This window comes from Notamacropus eugenii, chromosome 6 (assembly GCF_028372415.1).
Source record: "Notamacropus eugenii isolate mMacEug1 chromosome 6, mMacEug1.pri_v2, whole genome shotgun sequence".
Lineage (NCBI taxonomy): Eukaryota > Metazoa > Chordata > Mammalia > Diprotodontia > Macropodidae > Notamacropus > Notamacropus eugenii.
This window is the reverse complement of record NC_092877.1, coordinates 207,019,157-207,039,060: the sequence shown is the minus strand read 5'-3', so window position 1 is coordinate 207,039,060 and position 19,904 is coordinate 207,019,157. Positions and strand designations below refer to the sequence as shown.

Genomic DNA, 19,904 nt, shown 5'->3' with positions numbered 1-19,904 from the left:
TGCCCCAGGGCTTCAGTTTCCTCATCCTTTAAATGAGGGGGTTGGACTGGATGGCTTCTAGGCCTTTTTCAGCTCTCATTCCATGAACTTTTGTTCATGGAAAGAAGATCATCCCATGATCTTTTGTTCTCCTTTTTGACAGTTACTGAAGATGTGGAAATTATTTATTAAAATATGGCTTGTAAGTAGCCATAGAATTCATTGTTGCATTGGTCCTAACAGAGGTAATTAAGGAATAAGAATTGATTATCTAGTTTTACTCAATATTAACATGGAAAATTACCTGAAGCTCTTAATAGAGTTTGCTGAGGTCCTGTGTCAGCGGGATACTGCCAGGAACTTAGGAAAGGGGAAAAAAAACCCCAACAATGAAGACAAAATATCATAAAGTGAGCAAGCCCCATCTTGCAAAGGCTGAGCTTTCTGGGTGGAGGCAAAATAATCAGATTTTATGGACATGTGATTTAAGACATGCCTTGAAGAGCAAAACTATGAATTTAGGTCAACCGGAGCTAGAAAAATAATGCTGAGTATCAAGAGCTCAAGAGGACATATTGGCAGAAGACTCAAGACCTTTATTATGATCAAACCCAACCCAAATCTCATACTGGAAGACAGTCGAGATGGATTAAAGAACTCTGTCCTAATATGTAGTATAAACAGGAAGCTTTGTAATGAAGACTTTGTGTTTTAAGAGACGGCTTGGCTTAATGAATAGTGCTCATGATCAAGGCCCTTCTTGGACACTTAACTAGTTAGGTGACCATGAGTAAATGACTTAACCTCTCAGCCTCAGTTTCCTCAGGATAATAATAGGAGCTGTCTTAGGGAGTTCTGATCAGAATCACATGAAATAACATATACAAAATGTCTTGTAAGTCTTAGAGCATTAGATAGGTATGAAATGGTTAGCCACCATCATGCGGTGTTGGCTCCTGAGGCATCGGTGCTCCTTCTGGTCTTGTTTCTTTTGTCCTGCTCCCCAGAAGGATCACCTAGTATCTGAGAATGCTGTTTTTCAGTTACCAACTTTTCTTGCCCTTCAGTTTTTTTTTAATGTACTCTTTTTTTTAAAACTGGTCAAATTTGTCATGTACGGACTATGAGTTTACAGAATTCTTAGGAGATTAAGATTAAAAAAATGAAAGGGACTTTGGAAAGAAGGAAGAAAAGAAAGAAGGAAAGAAGGAAGAAAGGAAGGAAAAGAGCAAGTATTTATTAAGTTTTTACTATGTACCAGGAACTGTAACATAATATAATCTTGTTTGACACTCATAGCAACCCTAGGAGGTAGGTGTTATTATAATCATTCTCATTTTACAGTTAAGGAAATTGAGGCAAACAGAGGTTAAGTGACTTGTCTAGGGTCATATAGCTAGTAAGTCTATGAGGCCAGATTTAAATTTAGGCTTCCTTAACTCCAGGTCCAGCATACTTACCCACTGCATCACTTAGCTGTCTCTAGAAAGATGACTTCTCTTGAAGTCATCTAGTGCATGAGGAAACTGAGGTCCAGAGGAGATAAGCACCTTGCAAGAGGTCTGATTGAGTTTTTAGGGGTTTCTGTTTCTCTTCCTACTTCCACCTTTTCACTGAGGTATGACTCCCCTTAGGGTCACAAAGCTCAGAGTTTATGGAGGAAGGGATATCAACTTTGAGTTTCCTGAATCAGATCAGAGTTCTTTCTATTTCATTCAGTGTTTATCCAAGAGGCATCTTGCAATTAAGAGATGAAACAAAGTCCAGAAAGAGATGAATTTAGAGCCCTGGAAGTTATTGGGAAAAAATAAAGCAATAAGGGAGAATTCTCCTATATACACATACTTACATGTATGAACATGTACAGGCACATATGTGCACACACACATCAGCTGGTTCCATTACTGATAGTTTCCTTTTCACCCCTGATAATTCCACATGGTTCAGTCATGCAGAAGAAAAACCAACTTCAGACATGGAATTAAAAAGTTTTCTGTAAATATTTTATTCTTTCCTATTTCATAAATCAGAAAGAAATATTTGGTAATAAAAATAATAGAGAACTATTATTTTCTTCAAGTCTATGTTGATATGTTTCCAGGCCTCTCTGTTCCCTCAAGACTCAACATTCATTTCATGAAAAGCTTTTGGAGTTTTTTGCATGTGGTTTCAGATCATTAACATTAGTCCTCTCAGCTATTTACAAATATATTACAAAGGTTTGGCCACAGGGCAAAGGAAGATTTCAATGATCGATTGTAAGGATCAGTAGCTCCTACTGAACTTCAGTGTTTTTTAGAGAAACTATACAGCATAGGGAGACTGAATAATTTATACTTTTTTTTTTTGTAAAAGAAAAGCATGAAAAGTTTTTGGTTATAAAGTGTGTAGACTGTTTCCAAGGAGCCTACTGACCAGCTTGCTCAGTCGGAGGACAAGAATGTGATGTGATGTCACCGTGTTTATACATGGCTTCATCTAAATCCAATGTTTTCTGGTTGACCATCAGGGTCATGCAGCCATGGTAGAACGCAGTGACTGGAGCTGACATCACAGGAACATCTGGGTCAAAGAGGAAGGAAAAACAAAACATCTTTAGCATGACATGCCATCTGTAATGAATGTGTCCCTCAGCTTCAGAAAATAATCCCTTTGATAGCATGCCCCATACAGTGGTCAGTTTTCTTCTCCCTGTGTTTACTCTGTAGAAACACTCATCAGCCAGTCGTCTTGCCCATTCTTTATCCTTTGCTTTTCTCTGATCCTGTGGATTGCCCTTATAATACACATATTATATATTGTGTATTACACAATACATATATTATCTCATTTGATCTTCTGTCCCTTCCTAGGAAGTACAGACTAATATGGAGATAAAACACTAATATAATTTGGAAGACTACACAACATTATGTGATAATCACAGCAGAAAACTACCAAACCAATTGCTCCATATATGATGTTTGATGGGGAGATTTATTACTATGTTTACTATGTAAAAGCTTTTCCTTTTAAAATTCATCTTAGTTGGGTTTTAAAGAACAAGGAAGGATTCAGAAGAAAAGAGGCAAGGCAAGGCATGCTAGATACAGGGAGGAATCTAATCAAAGATATAGAAGAGAGAGCATATAACATTATTTGAGGGTCAGAGCTGTGTAGTTGGCTGGAATACAGAGTACGGGGAAAGGAATATGGAATTAGTTTGGAAAAGGAGTGTACCATGTGTTTGAAGAAGCCAGGAAGCAAATTCTACTTTTGTTTGGTAGGCAAAAAGATTCTTGAAGATTCACTAAAGGTTCTTGAGGAGAGGAATGACATGGTTCAAGCTAGAAATCTTTAGCTTTTAGCTTCTTATTGCAGCCAAGAAAACCAGGGTTGACTCTGGTAGATAACTGAGACTCAGAAAACACCTGGCTCTGGCTTTGCAGCTACCATCATGTTACTCTGATCACATGCCTGTAGGCAGCAGTATTTAAAAATGATTAGACAGGAAATTTTGATTCTCAGCCTGGCATGGTGCTTCTTTAGATTCAACACTCCCTAGCACGTTATGAATACAAAATGTTATATGCAGAATTCTCTTGAAGAAGCAGGAAGAACATTAACTTGATTCAAGCCAATTGTACAATCAACACCTATAATTAGGATTAACACCTCAAATTTTATAGACAATAAGAAAGCCTGAGAGAACACCATGGCATACTGGTCAGAGAGCTGACTTTGGAGACAGGAAAGCCCGAGTTCAAGACTAGACTAGTGGACACCCACTGAGCCCAGGCTCAGAAAATCTCAGAAAGTCTCTAAGACTCCCAAGTTATGGAGAAGTTGCCATTTTGCATTGATCAGGGGCAGAGGTGTTCCAATAGATGTTCAGCAATCATCTCTAAAAAAAAAAATTCAAAAAAGGACACATAACAAATTTTTAAGCTTTATCTGCATCATTCATTCAATCTCAAGTCTAAACGATCAACAAAATGAGTCAAATCCTGATTTATAGCATTTGCTTATATCCGAGGTGTAAATGCCCACCCTGAAGATTTGACATTCAGTTCCAGAGCCCAGAGTGCATTTGAGGTTGGCTTCAGCATATCCCTGGATAGGGGAAGTTTCCACGTTAAGGATTCCCTCAGGCTGGTGAAATCACCTCTGAAAGAGCAATGTTGACCACAATCTTTGGTTACAGAAGTGATTTCCCCACTTGACTCAAGAAAGAAAGCCTATAATCCAGTTTCCCCTTTCCCTACTTAAAAATAAATCCAAAGCCTCATCTAAATAGCTGCCATGAGAAAACTAAATCTTCCTCCATGCTTCATTTTGCTGTAAACAGTATTATGAAGGTCAAGGCAGATGAGGGTGGCTACATTGCTCTCATCCTCCCACTACTGCTGGTATTTGGGTAGGCAGGGATGGAGCTCTGTGATAGCAGAATCACAGCATTACCTGGCAATCCACCAGCATATGTCTTTAAAGGACTCTGAAGATATTTTTTCAAGGCAGACAGTCTTTCCTCCAGTTGAGAAGAGCTCACTTCCATCTGTCCCTTTGTTCCATCAACAGTCAGAGCTATCTCATCTTCCTTTATGCGCACTTCCACCAAGTGATCCTGACCATCACACACTTTGATTTCCATGAAGGTCATGGACACCTGTTCTATTGCCAGGACAACCAACTAAAGGAGAAAACAGACAAACCTGAATAAACAAGGGGGGGATCAGTCAGAGGCATAAATGTTTACTTATCATTCAGTCAATCAATCAACAAGCAATCATTAATAAGCACCTACTGTGTTCCAAGTACCTCACTAGTTTTATATATATATATATAGCATGTTTACTGGTAAGTAAATACAGGCAGGCTCTGGGTAGCTAGGTGGTACAATGTCAGGAGGACCTAACTTTAAATCCGGCCTCAGACACTTACTGGTTGTGTGATCCTGGGTAAGTTGCTTAACTCTGTTGCCTCAGTTTCTCATCTGTAAAGTGAGCTGGAGAAGGAAATGGAGGGAACAACTGGGGGCATTGGGAAAGGTTTTGTGTAGGAGGTAGTGCTTTGAGGTGAGTGGGCCTTGAAGAGTCAGGAGTTTCACAAGGCAGAAGCAAGAAGGAAGACCATTTTAGGCATAACCTGGACAAAGGTATAAATGTAGAAGAAATGGAATGTTGGGTTAAGGGATCAGCAAGTAGATCATTTTCGCTGGATTGGAGAATGTGAGATGAGTCTGACTCTTTGTGACACTGTATGGGATTTTCTTGGAGTGGTTTGCCATTTCCTTCTCCAGCTCATTTTATAGATGAGGAAACTGAGGCAAACAGGGTCATGCAGTTAGTAAGTGTCTTAGGTTGAATTTGAGCTCCGTTTTTCCAAACTCCAAGCCCAGTGCTCTATCCATTCTACCACTTAGCTGCCTGTTGGATGGATACTAATTTGTAATGAGCTGGAAAGACAGGCTGAAGCCATATTATAAAGAACTTTAAATTAAGAAAAGTTTAATTTATTTTTAGTTTTCAACATACACTTCCATAAGTTTTAAATTTGCTCTTCTTTCCTCCCCCCAACATGGCGTGCAATCCAATAAATGCTCTACATATATATTTCTATTAAACATATTTGCACATTAATCATGTTGTATAAAAGAATTAGAATGAATGGGAGAAACCATGAGAAAGAAAAAACAAATCAAAGAGAGTAAATAGTCTGCTTGGGTCTGAATTCAGACTCCACTGTTCATTCTCTAGATGTGGATGGCATTTTCCATCAAGAGTCTTTTAGAATTAAATAAAAAAATTGAAAGAGTTTATATTTTATACTAAAGCTAATGAGGAACCACTAAAGCAGGTCTGCATGAGTTTTTTGAGGAGAGGAATAATATGGTCGGATATAGTCAGACCTGTGCTTTAGACTATCATTCTGACACTATGTAAAAGATAGATTGTAGAGGAAAGAGATGGAGGGGAGCCAATGAGGAGGCTTTTACAATAGGCCAGAGGTGATGAGGGTATTACAAGAATAAAGAGAATGGGACAGATCCAAGACCTGTTGAGGAGGTGGAGTAGACATGATTTGGCAGCTGATGGATGGTGGTGTCCTCTAGAGCCCCAGGGAACTTTCCTCTGTTACCCAGAACAAGCACCACAAAATACTCCTAGGACAATTATACGAATGCCATCTTCAAATTAATTTTCTGAGAGAAATTCATTTGAGCTGGGGTGGGATGGCATTGAAGAGATTTTGGGATACCTTGAATTTGCTGCTGTGGGTGGCATCATTGGGTGTATCATCAGGTGAAGGAAACATGCCCTATTTGGTAGCTCCAGTTTTAATTAATTATTCTTGCTAACTGGGTGCTAAGCTGAGTTTTTTCCACAGGCATTGCCAGGACCCTTGAAATAGCAATGGCTTGGAACAAAGCCTGGGTCATCCAACCCAAGTGATGACTCTAGGGTTTATAGAACAAAGTTGATCTTTCTATGGAAATCACCAATATGGAGAATATCATGAAGCAGTCCATCTACCAGTCTCATCCAATCCCCATTACTCTCCTCTAGCATCCGGGTTTATCCTGAGGTTTTGTCAGGTCTGTAGAGCCTGTGGTTAGACTATGGGCTGGATGTCCACACAGTTCTGGAGACAGATACATTCTAGAAGCCCAGTAAGCCAAACATGCACTTGGTACTGAAAGTGGAGGCTAAATTTAAGTATTTCCTGAGAGAGGAAATGTTGACTAATGCTTATTCTTTTGGTGTGTTGCTTAATTCATATTAACAATGCAATCAAAAGCCAATCTCTTGTTAATAGCACAACAGCATAATCTAGTTCTGGGGTGGGGAACCTGCAGCCTCCAGGCCACATGTGGCTTTCTAGGTCCTTGGATGTGGCCTTTTGATTGAGTCCAGCTTTTACAGAATAAATCCTTTTATTAAGGGGATTTGTTCTGTGAAGTCTGGATTCAAAGGACCACACCAGAGAACCTAGAGGGCCACATGTGGCTTCGAGGCTGCAGCTTCCCCACCCTGATTCTAGTTTCAAGAGTAGCCACAAAGTAGTCAGTAAGTATCTACCACTGGCTATAACGTGGACTCTTTGGAGGGTAAAATAAACCCTCTCTTTGACTTACTGGTGTACCTTTTTATTCCTGACTCTTCCATGCAAGAGGGAAATTCATGAACAGAAAACTGTTTAACAGAATATGTTATCTTTCAAGCACTGGTTGTTTAGTCTGAGAAGAAAAAATTAGAAAGGGTCTATGGGCTATGGGCATCTCTGTAGTTACACAGTATACCTGGGAGCTAGTTCATCATCTAACAGGTTTAAAAGGCAGAGCTTCAATTACACGGTCCCATTTGGGCTTCCTCTGGTAACAGTGGTTTTCAATGAATCATAAATTTTGAGCTGAAAGGAACCTTAGAGATTTAGTCCAACCTTTCATTTCATAAATGAGGAAAGTGAGGCCCAGAGAGAATAATTAGTTTTCCCAACATCAGGCAGGTAAGAATAATAATAGCTAATATTTACATACTGCTTACTATATGCCAGGTGCCATACTAAGTATTTTACAATTGTTTACAAATTGTTTACAATTTGATGCTCGTAAACAACCCTGGGAGGTAGACTCAGGCGAATTGTGGTTAACTGAATTTCTCAGGGTCACATAGCTATTAAGTATCTGAAGCCACATCTGAACTCAGGTCTTCCTGATTCCAGCCCAGCACTCTACACAGTAAACCACCTAGCTGCCTGCAGGGAGGCAGAGCTCATGAGCTGAACACAGGTTATCTGATTTAAAACCCAATGCTCTTTCACTATAACTATGAAAAATTCTTTAACACCAAGTAATGAACCCATGTAAATGTGTAATTGTTCAGTCATTCAGTCATGTCTGACTCTTCATGACCCTGTTTACCATAGCATGCTAATACTGTCCTTGGGATTTTCTTGGCAAGGATACTAGAGTGGTTTGTCTTTTCCTTCTCCTGTGGACTAAGGCAAACAGAGGTTAAGTCACTTGCCCAGGGTCATATAGCTAGGAAATGTCTGAGGCTTCATTTTAACTCAGCCTGGTACTCCATTTACTTCATCATCTAGCTGTCTCAACTACGTACTCAGGTGCCCCCAAAACCAAATGAGACTTTTCTAAGCTTTCATACCAAAGTTTTTCTAGGATTAAAAACTATGATAAATTTTTAAACCTAGTTAAATTAAATTTCTGAATATGCAAAGCACAGGAAACATAAATAACTTTGCACATGTAGAAAGACGGACTTAATAAAATAAAATAATAATAATAAATAATAAACTTTTATAACACTTTAAGTTTTGCAGAATGCTTTACAAATATTATCTCATTTTATTCTCCTGACAACCCTGGGGTAGGTGCTTTATCCTCCTCATTTTCAAATGAAGAAACTGAGATAAACAGGTTAAATGACTTGCCTAGGGTCACACAACTAGTAAATGTCTGAGGGTGTACTTGAACTCAGGTCTTCTTGAAGAAGGTTGCACAAGGTAGTGAAAAGTTTTGGTAGATTATCCACTCTTAGTCACACTTACCTGCTTTTTGAGTTTTTTGGTGGAATGGTAGTCCACTAAGGCCAAAGAAAGGGGGATGGTTTTTTCTTCGCTAACCAGGGCCAGCAGAACCCCTGTATCGGTGGCGGGGCGGATCTCAGCAGTTATTTCTATCCCCCAGGTTCTCTGTGTTTCATCTCTAGCAGATGGTTGAGCTATGAGGAAAGACACATGGTAGAAAACAAAAAGAATGAAGAGATAACAGGAAGACTGCATGGGGAGAGAGAAAAGCCAGTACAAAACCTTCTAAAAGCTTTGATGATACTCCAAAGCAGAGATTTGTAGGCTTGCTGTGTTTGTTTCAAGGACCCCTTTGGCACCGTGGGACGCCCCTCTCAGAATGAAGTGTTTAAAGGTAGAAAATAAGGGTTAGATTACACAGGATTACAAAAGAAATCAATTATAATTCAATATAATTATAAATTTTTTTCCTAAAAAGTTCATGGACCCCAGGTTAAGAACTTTTTTTAAAGGGTCCTACACAGTGATCAATCTGTCTGATTATATTCCCTCAAAGTTGAGACTTTTAATTAGCAAACAGGATTCAATAACTTGGAAGGAAGCCCACTTAGCAGATGAGTCAGCAAACAGTATCTAAATATATACATGCAGGGCAGTGGGATGTCCTACAGCTGTAGAGATCTAAGTGATTTTAAGGTCCCTTGCAGCTCTAAAAATGCGCAAGCATATGAATAACTCCCTTATCCTTCACTTGTCTTTGAATCTGTCCCATTGTCTATATTTTTTTCTGAATTTCTCTTCCTATCTAGAGGAATTCAGTGGTTGTCATCTCTAATGTACAAAACGTCACAGAAACTCTTTCCTTATCCCCTTTCAGAAGCTAAAACATCATGTCAGCTAATGCATCTTCCATCTGAATTTTTCAGGTTTAAAAGATAGACAAGTACATAGAAAAATTAAGAATGATATAGATGCAAGGCATTCTGAGTATTATTTCAAGTAGGGTGTTGGAAGGGAAAGAGCAGCTAGCTGTAGAGGCAGGAAGCCCAGGGTCAAGTCCCAGTCCTCCTAGCCTAGCTGGGAGATTTTAGGCAACTTACTTTAGCTCTCTGAACCTCAGGCTCCTCATCTATATACTAAGGGCAATAATGTTGGTGTTAATACTTTGGAGGATCAAATAAGACAAATTATGTAAAGGGCTTTGTAAAATGGAAAGCATTACACTAATATATAGATTTATCAATAAGCAATCATTCAAATACTGTGCTCCAAATAATTTTTAATTGTTATTTGCATTTCATAGAAGCAATCACATGGAGTATTTTTTCAAGAGAAAAGTATTCCTGGGTGTTGAACCACCTGATAGTTACTGGCTAGAGACAGCCGGAGGGTATGGTGGAAAGAGGACTAGACCTACAGTCAGGGAGATTTGAATTCAAAACCTGCCTCAGACACTCTGTGAGCAAGCCACTTAAGGTCTACCTGCCTCAGTTTCTTAATCTGTAAAATGAGGACAGTAACAGCACCTACCTCCCAACGTTGCTGTGAAGATCAAATGACATAACATTTATACAGTGCTTAACACACAGTAAATGTTATAGAAAATGTCAACTATTAAATGTGCAATATAAATAAAAACCATTATATTCAGGCAGTTCTTCAAGTCTGTAAGTTGTAGCATAGCCTCTGATCAGTCTCTCTGGGAGTTACCTGTACTGGTCTGGACTCCCCGCAAAAGTTAATCTTTAAGTTATTAGGTTTTTTTGTTTGTACGGGTTTATTTTTGGTATGTTTGAATGTTTTGCAGTTTTATTTTTGGTATGTTCGTATGCTTTGTTTGTTTGTATATTTCATTTTTTTTTACTGGATTTAAGATTTCATCTCTGTGAGCAGTTACCTACTCTCTAGCTTGTATTCTTAGAGCCTGGCAATTTTAAAGATGCTTCAAAAAAAGGTGCTGTAATTCATAATTAGCAACAAGCTCTTCCTTAATCAAGAGAAGCAATTTCTCTTAGGCAATTTTCCCAAGAAAAAAAATGTAGAAATGATTCCACTCCCCCTCCCCCATATCCCTTCTGAAGACTCTCCAAGGATATAAGGACTTGGTGAGTCCATCACCATTTCCATTTGCATTAAGTTCCCAGTACATACTCTCTTCTCCCCTCTCATATCCCAAGACAGACATGGACAATATTTAAAATTCATGAAGTGTCCAGAGGGCTCTAGAAACAATGCAGGCTCCAGAGATCTAAGAACTTATTCATCAAAAAGATAAAGTTGAAAAAAAAGCTTTTGGTGTGTAAGGGTGGTAGGAGTTTTCTTATATTCTGAAGCTCCTCCTTGCACTGGGTCCTCATTGAGCATAGAGATAGAAATATATGGGAAATGGCATGGTCTGTAACAGTCATGAATGTGGTGGTTCATTGTTCCTCTGGATGGATGAGCAGGTTGAGAAAGTGTGAATGAGAAGAGAACTGCAGAATCTCAGAGTTGGAAAGGACCTCAGAGGCTATTTAGTCTAAATCAAGATGGCTTTTGTAACATACTAAGCAAGTAGTTGCCTCTCCTTTGCTTGAGGATCTGTAGTGGAACTATCTGTCAACACAGCCCATTCCACTTTGGGATGGCTTTAATTCTTAGGAAGTTTTCTTCTTATATCAAGCTGGAATCCTCCTTTTTTGCAACCCTGCTGGCACCTCCTACCTCCATGTTGCTATTGCTGGTTGTTTCGTCATGTTTAACTCTTCTTGACCCCACTGGGGTTTTTCTTGGCAAAGATACTGAAGTAGTTTGCCGTTTTCTTCTCCAGCTCATTTTATAGATGAGGAATTGAAGCAAACAGGGTTAAGTGATTTGCCTAGAGTCCCACAACTAGTAAGTGTCTGAGGTCAGATTACAACTCAGGAAGATGAGTCTTCCTGACTTCAGACCCTATACTCTATCCTCTGTACCACCTAGCAGCCCCTGTATACATATATCCCAGTCACACACACACACACACACACACACACACACACACACACTTCATCTAGTTCTGCCCTCTGAAGAGCTACAGAGCAAATCCCCTTTTCCATATGACAGCTTTTAAATATTGAAAAACCAGCAATCATGTCGAGGTTAAACATTGCTAGTTCCTTAAACAGTTTCTCACAGGCCATAAATTCAAGACCCTTTACCTTCTTTCTTGCCTTCATGTGAACACTCTCAAGCTTAACAATGCTCTTCCTGAAAAGGTACACCAAGAGTTGATCCTAATACTCCAGATGTGTCCTAACTGAGGCCAAAGGTCTAATTTTTCAGACACAAAAAGGCCTGAATGATACATTTAAGGATAGCAATGCTTTGGAGAGACAGTTCTAAGACTGACCTAGAATTTGTGGGAGAGGAAAGGTCAGAAAAAAAAGTCTCCAAAGAAAAGAAAGATGGTAATTCCATCAGTGACCAAGAAATTGGGCAGGAAAGAGGGCTGCAGTGAGGGGAAGGCAAAAAAGTAGGGTCAAAACTACATTCACCTGGAAATGACAATAATCTACATAGGTCAAGATATCATGTCCCTCCCCCAAAAAAGCAAGACAAAGATCAGAGAAGAAATTAAGGATTCTTGCTAAAGAAATGTTAGGAGTGATATATCAGGCACAAGGGAGGGATTTCCACATTGGACAAAAAGTTGAAAGGTCCCTTACCAGTGTAAGACTTTGTTATGCTTTCCAAATGAAGATGGAGGGATTATATGAAATTACTAAACTTCATTGATTTGGTTTCTTAACTGTTCTTTAGTACATGCATACTATGTATTTCCTAAGCTTTTTGGATGCCCCAGACATCTTGACCAAGGTGAGAATAATGTGTTTAGGGATAGGGATGCCATACATAGAGAGATAGTTGTGAGATTGATCTAGGGTCTGAATGTGAGTGTAAAGAGACAGGAAGACATAGCGAGAGCCTAATTCAATCATTGATGATGAATTGGGATGAAAACCCAGATGGTATGCTTAACAGACTTGGAGCTGTGGATAATATATTAGTTAATGTAAATAAAGAACTGTGATTCCACCTAAATCTTAACAATGGAATATAATTTTACACTTTTGCCCTCTCATCCTTCATATTTTCATAGATTTAGAGCTGAAAGCAACATCTTTACCCAATAATATTTAAAAGTCATACTAAATAGAAATTATGTATCTAAATGAAATGCATCAATATACACAGGTCTCTATGCTATTAATGCATGGAAACTTTGTTAAGTAACACATTAATCAAAATGTGCTAAGTTTCAATGGCAAACTCCTTTCAGGCTACAGATAAATGATTCAAAAACAGAACTTTCTTTTTGGCTAGAGAATATTGTTGTCATTTCAGCGATCTCTGATTCTTCATGGTCCCATCTGGGGTCTTCAGCAAAGATACTGGAGTGATTTGCCATTTTCTTTTCTAGCTCATTTTTACAGATATGGAAACTGAGGCAAACAAGGTTAAGTGATTGGCCCTAGAGTCACATAGCTTGTAAGTGTCTGAAGAATATAATCATAGCCATTGTACTATAATCACTTACTGTAATTTAGACTAAAATATGCAAATCCATTGCCAGGGTAGAAGGATCCTCTTGACATCACTGAGAAACACTGCATTCTGCTATTTGTTTTTACTATATCTTGGATTGTGGTATCATCCCCATCCAGCCAGTTCCAGCTCCTCATGCAACCATCCAGGCGAGGGTTTATCTGGAAAACAGGAGAATCCCAATAGCTTCCTTAGGGTGGGGGGTAGGGTGACAAGGAAGAATGTGTGCTCCCACACAAAACAGAGGCAGTGGGACCCAGTGGTGACCAAATCCACAGAGTAACCCATCAGGAGACGGGCAAGGGCTGACTTACTCAAAACAGACATAGTCAACTCCCCATTTACAATAGACACATTTATATAAAATGCCTTAGTATAGGCTTTCAATCAGACTGTGTTTTGGTTTGCAAAAATCCAATTTATACTAAACACTCTCAGAGTTTTAGAGTGGTAAGGGAACTTAGAAACCCAAAGCTCTTCTACAATATCTTTGACACCTGGTTATTTCATTTCAAAACCTTTAGTAAAATGGCAGCCTGGCATGGATGGATGCTTGGATTTAGAAGTCACAAAGACATGGGTTTGAATCCTATATCAGATATTTACCACCTGTGTGTCTCTGAGCCAGTCACTTAACCACTAAGACACAGTTTCTTCATCGTAAAATGGGGGTTAATTAATAAATAACATCTGTCTTATAGGGTTGTTATGAGGGTTAAATGAGATAACATATGTAAAACATTTTTTACTTTTAATTTATATATTACATAAATGTTAGCGCCACTTTATCAAACTATTCCATTTCTAGATTTTTGTAATTATTAGGAAGCCTTCTTTATACTGCATCTCCTACCTGTTGCTCCTAGTTCTGATTTTTGCAGTCAAGAAGAACAATCTATTACTTTTTCTATTTGATAACTCTTTAAATATTTTAAAAAGTACAGTTAGATGTCCTCCTTTTCTTTCAGATGAAACATCTTTAGTCCCTGAAATGATCCCCCTATAACATAACTGAACACCCTATCATACAGGGTATCCTCTTTGGGATACAGTCTGGTTCTTCAATGCCCTTTTTTGAGGAGCATCCCTAACTAGACACATGGTACTTTAGAGGTAGGATGACCAAAACAGGAGATGAAAAGATTTGCGTTATTATCAATGATGATAACAATGCCTCACATTTATATGATGCATTAAGGCAGACAAAGTTATCCTTCTGAAGGAAGTTTTCTATGCCCTCCTTCATTCTAAAGATTATACTTCTGTTACTGCATCTGTCCTAAATATACATTAGCCTTTTAGCTGCTATCTATATTGGGCCTGTTGTCTTCCAAACTTTCATACTCAGGATCTCCCATTCAGTATTTGTGCAATTGATTTTTTGAATCCAAGTACAGTGTTTTATATTTATTCCAACTAAATATAATCTTGTTAGCTATGGTACATTATTCTACCTTGCTCAGATTTTTTTTTTTGATCCCAATTCTGTCATTTGCATTAGCTAACACATTTCTCTTAGCTTTGTGTTGATAAGCATACCATATGACCATATGTCTTGACATGGCTTAATCCTAGTATTATATCAGGGAATTATACACAACTCATTAGTATTGGAAAAGATCTTGGCACTCTTAGGCATGGGGTAATAGCATTTAAAGCTGGAAGAAAATTTAGAGTACATACAATTCAACCCATTCATTTTAAACCTGAGGAAAATAAGACCCATTTTATCTTCTGTGATCCTCTCTGTTCTTGTTTGCTCATGAATTATTCCCCTACCCATAGCTCTAAAAGGTATTTTTTCCCCATGTTCCTCTAATTTGTTATTGATATCACCCTTGATATCTAAGGTATATGTTCATTGGGAGCCTAGGTTATTTTTCTTTTTCTTTTTTAAATGGAGAGGGGAGTAGAAAGGAGAAAAAATGGATTTTTATTAACTAGATTTCTTTTTTAAAATTTTGAAAAAAGAAAACAAGCCCTACATGATGGTAAATGCCATCCACGTTCAGAGAAAGAACTATGGAGCCACAACGTAGAGGGAAGCAGACTATTTTCTTTTTTCGTTCTGTTTTGTTTTTCTTTTTCATGTTCTCTTCCATTTGTTATAATTCTATACAACATGACTAATATGAAAATGTGTTTAACAGGATGTATGTGTAGAGCCATATCATATTGCATACCATCATGGGGAGGGAAAGGGGAGGCAGGGGAAGTAAATTTAAACTTATGGAAGTGAATGTTAAAAACTAAAAATAAATAAATTAAAAAAAAAAAGAAAATGAGCCCTAGAAAGTTTATGTGATTTTTCCAAGATCTCTCAATCATGTTTAAAAAGTGATACATATTTGAAGTTCAGTACTTTGCTTTTCTTACTTGTAAAATTGATAGTCAAACATCTGTCAAAAAAATCCTCATCCTTAGAGATGATGATAATAAAAAATAAAAAAACAAAAAAACTTTGTGCTTGGTATCTGTTTCCTGACATTCTTAAAGCTAGTTTTCTTTAAACTATGCCAGGCAAAATTTTGACCAACTCAGGGGCTATTACTGCTAATGCTAGTCATGTCAGAATGCCTCGTCTTAGGCAAATCAATACAACTCATTTTGCTGTCTTCTATTTATTTTATCTCTAAAATTAATGGCCCCGAGAGCTCTGGTCTCAACTGCTGTTGAACTTGAGACCTTGAAAGAATGAATCTGGCCTTGGAGGGGAATGCAAGAGCTGCCACTCCCTTATTCCTCAGATGCCTCCCCTCTGACCACCTGTGAAGAGCAAAAGCTCAGGGAAGGGAGCCAAGAACTTTCATAATTTGGCATCCCTAGATGCTTCTGCTGCTTTTTTTTTTTTTGGATATAGAAATTAAACCCATACTCATGAGGATTTTAGCCATTTATCTAAGGACCACTAGAGATAAGGAAAAAACAAGGTGAAAGGTCCATTGCCACAAAGGCAGGTGGGGGATAGAGGAGGGAAAAGTAACTCTGAAAAATGATCACTTCAAATTTCCTCATCAAGATATTTTCTATGGAGATTCCATCATGAGTAATTTCCCAGCACACTCCTAAATTTCAGTCCAGTAAAGCGGATTTCTCTTTTGAAAAGAGAGACAAAATTTCTTTTCATCTTAAGTGACTTATACCCTGAAAACTAAGTCTGAAAAAAGAAAGGAAAGACTAAGGATCAACTCATATGATTAAGAATGTAGATCATCTTTTTGAAATAGTGAAACAGCTTTCGCCTTTTCCGAGGCCTTTTGCCAAGTTCAGTTAATATTACCCACTGGCAGATGGAGGGAAAACGTCTACCTCACACAAGTCTCAGCCTCTAGGACATACTGTATAATTCATTAATAGTCAGTGATTAACGATTGTACTTACAGAGTGAACGAGGTATTTATCTTTAAAAGGAATGCCTCCCACTGTCAGGTTCAGCTGATACAGTCCTCGGTACAACTGGAAAAGTTCCCCAGAGACCGCTATTTTCATAACAGCGTCACTGTTAACCTTGATCACAAGATTTTTCTCCACCTCCTCAACAGAAATCTGTGGGAGAACAGAGGGTGAGAATTTTCCTTCAAAGAGGGGTAGCTGAACTCCAGGGGAGAAGAGAGAAATTCAGCTCTATTACTGCTCAAAACTTCAGCTGCTCTGACCCTCATAAGGAACAATAAGCATTTTTGCCATGAGCCAGGACAGTGTTTGAGAAATTCAGAAAAGCTGGTTCTGTCAAGTGAAAAGAGCCAGCAGGTCTGTTCAATAGGATGATGCACGCTTCATACAATGCGACATGATTTACAACATAAACTTTCAGGCCACCAAAAGGTCCGTTGTTTTAGATGTTGGATGCCTCTAAAGAACAAATAGACTGACGTCTAAATGCCAAAGGTATCAGACAAAGGTTAGGAGACACAAACATATTTGCAATGTGGTTTTTCTCTCTTTTAGGATCTCAGGCAGAACTTGACTTTCATATAGAACAAACATCCTTTGCAGCAACTAAGATGAAGTCTGCTTTCCCTTCTGCCCTCTGGGTGGACAGAATGTTCTTTATCCTCTCTGGCTCTCTGAAGGTACAATACATGACCCAGGAATAAGAAAACACAGACACAAACCAATCCAAGGTTATATTTGGTAAATACACCTGGGGCAAGTCCTCAATGGTAAGTAAAGGGTAACACTGCCACATCATCGGAAACTATGTGCCCAGACGCGGCCTGTGTGGATTTCATCTAAGTGTCAGCCTACATAACTTCGGAGGTCATTATCACCAGGTTGTCCAGACAATAATGATTTTGAAGTATGTATTTTCGTACTTATAGTGAGCTTAAATGGATGATACAGTAGGGAGAATTTCGAAATTCCGAGTCAGAGGAGCTGGGTTTCTATCTCTGCCACTTGTTCCCTATGCAACTCTGATTAAGCCATTTAGTTTAATCTATTACAAGTGAAGGGTTTGGATCAGGTGACCTCCAAAGTTCCCTCTAGCTCCAGTGCTATCTTTCTGTGAAAATGAGTATGCCTTGCCTGAGAACATACCCACTGCTGCTGGGGCAGGCAGCCTAGGCTTTTGTTGAGCAGCATGGGAGATCAGTCTGGGAAAATTCATAGTTTTCTGTGGACAACCTATATTCATAGGGCAGCTAAGTAGCAGAGTGGATATAGTGCCAAGTCTGGAGTAGAAAGACATGAGTGTGTCTGGCTTCAGACACTTGTAGCTGTGTCAAGTCAGTGTCTAGCTGGGCAAGTCATTCAACCTCTCGTTGCTTCAGTTTCCTCATCTGTAAAATGAGCTGGAGAAGGAAATGGCAAACCACTCCAGTGTCTTTGCCAAGAAAACCCCAAATGGGGTCATGAACATTCGGACACAACTGAAAACAACAACAAATTGTTAAGAAGTTTTTCCCTATATCAAACCTAAATTTCTCTCTTGGCAAGTTCCTCCCATTGCTTCTAATTCTGCCCTCTAGGGCTAAATAGAACAAGCTGAATCTCTTTTACACATGACAGCCCCTCAAATTCTTGAATAGAGCTATTATGTCTTTCCTTCCCATTCCCCTTTTCCCTTCCCCCATTTTTCTATGAGGCCCAAAAAGGTTAAGTGCCAAGGTCCTCTGATTACAAGTCTAGGCTTCATCCGATTCTATCATGCTAGACACTAGAATCTTGGATGCCTTTGGGATTTATCCCTTGTCAAGGACTTGCGATTTTTGCAAGGCTTTTTTTCTATTTAATAACCAATTATAATAATAAAATAATGATGACACAGCAGCATATCTATAGTATCAAGAATGGGCAGGGACCTTAAAGGTCATCTAATTTAACACTCTATATAACCGATAAGAAAACTGAGGTGCATGGAGGTTAAGTGATCTGCCCAATGTCACATAGCCGGTGAGTGGTGCAACTGTAATCTGATGAGATAGTCCTGAACAAATGTATCAAATTAGGGGTCAGAGTTGAGATAACTAGGTTTAAATCCACAGCCCACTTTGGATAGTGACTCTGCTTTTGCCTTAACTATCCCCTAGAAAGGCTATTTTGATCCACTCCTGTAGTACAAACTGCAATTTTGGAAAGTACCCATAGTAAAGACAACATCATGAGGATCACAGGCTCAATGGATGTAGATTAGACTGAAGATGTGGGGAAGCTGTGATGGAGGCCACATGTGGTCTCGAGTTAGATTCAATCAAAGGGCCACACTTGAGGACATATAGGGCAACATGTGGTCTTGAGATTGCAGTTTCTCCTGGATTAGAGCAACCCCATATGGAGCCATAACTCACAGTTTAAGAAGTGCTCAAGGGATCATGATTGGAAAAAGCTGAAGAAGTCCTGGATTAGGCAATGTGTTTGGCAACTTTGTCTCCTTCCCTTAGCCCCAAAAAGCCATTTCTAGAGACAAAGACCTAACAGACAATGGGAGCAGATTTCCAAATATTTGACCTGTTCTTGGATATTCTCCAAAGAGGTCAAGTCAATTCCAAGGCCAATACAGTGATTCAGATTCATCCTAGGGAAGGTGATGAAATATAGTCTCATACCCCAAGGACTACTCTAAAGGGTTCTGCAGGCCAAGATCCTACATTATTTGCCCACTTATGTCTCCCAGAATAGCAGGTGTAACCACTTGACCTTTGGAGCTGGGGATCATAGTATTTAGAGCTGGAAGAGCCCTACCCTATCCTGTCCTATCCTATTTATTCTATCCTGTTTTATCTATTCCTATTCTCTTCTATCTTATCCTACCTCTTCTATTCCATTCTATCCTATCTAAAGTTATCAATCATATCCTATTTATACTATCTTTTCCTATTCCATCCCCTAATTTTATAGTTGAAAAAATTGAAACTTAGACTTGTGTGTAAGATAATATGGATTTGTTTTTTTTTTTTTTTTAAAGATACAAGTTCCCAGAATCATGGCCCGTAAAAAGTCCCACAGCTTTTGTGCATAATTATATAACCACTGATAATATAAACATTTGAGTCCAAGCTGTAAACACCACACTGCACCTGCTCTGTGCTGACACATCGTAGTATAACCAAAGTTAATGTAAACTTATGAGCTTATCACTGGTATGGTGTTTTCTTTGTCTGCTTTTCTATAAATCAAGTGAGCACTGGTCAGTAAGCGTGGATTTGTGGGATGAGGGATGTGGAATGCTGGGGATGCTGTAGAATGGATGGATACCCCCTCCCCACTTTGTCTCAACCCACTCCCACAAATAATAAAGTAGTACGACCCCGTCCTTCCCTCATCTGTGGTCTCCACTGTCACCCTTCTGAAGACTGCCTGGGTCCAGAATGAACCTGCAGGGAGCTGAAGAGCTC

The 19,904-nt window shown here is 38.9% G+C and overlaps 1 protein-coding gene across 1 annotated transcript in view; it reads right to left on the bottom strand.

Moving 5' to 3' along the window:
- Nucleotides 1-1,960: 1,960 nt before the first annotated feature.
- The window catches only part of GAS6 (growth arrest specific 6), a 97,864-nt gene continuing 79,920 nt past the window's right edge, over nt 1,961-19,904 (bottom strand). Inside the window, exons 11-15 of the mRNA XM_072621876.1 lie at nt 16,450-16,614; nt 13,061-13,229; nt 8,527-8,699; nt 4,420-4,648; nt 1,961-2,541 (exon numbers count right to left, since the gene is read on the bottom strand). Coding sequence (XP_072477977.1) covers nt 2,387-2,541; nt 4,420-4,648; nt 8,527-8,699; nt 13,061-13,229; nt 16,450-16,614 — 891 coding nt within the window. The 3' untranslated portion in view covers nt 1,961-2,386. The remainder of the gene's footprint in view (nt 2,542-4,419; nt 4,649-8,526; nt 8,700-13,060; nt 13,230-16,449; nt 16,615-19,904) is intronic.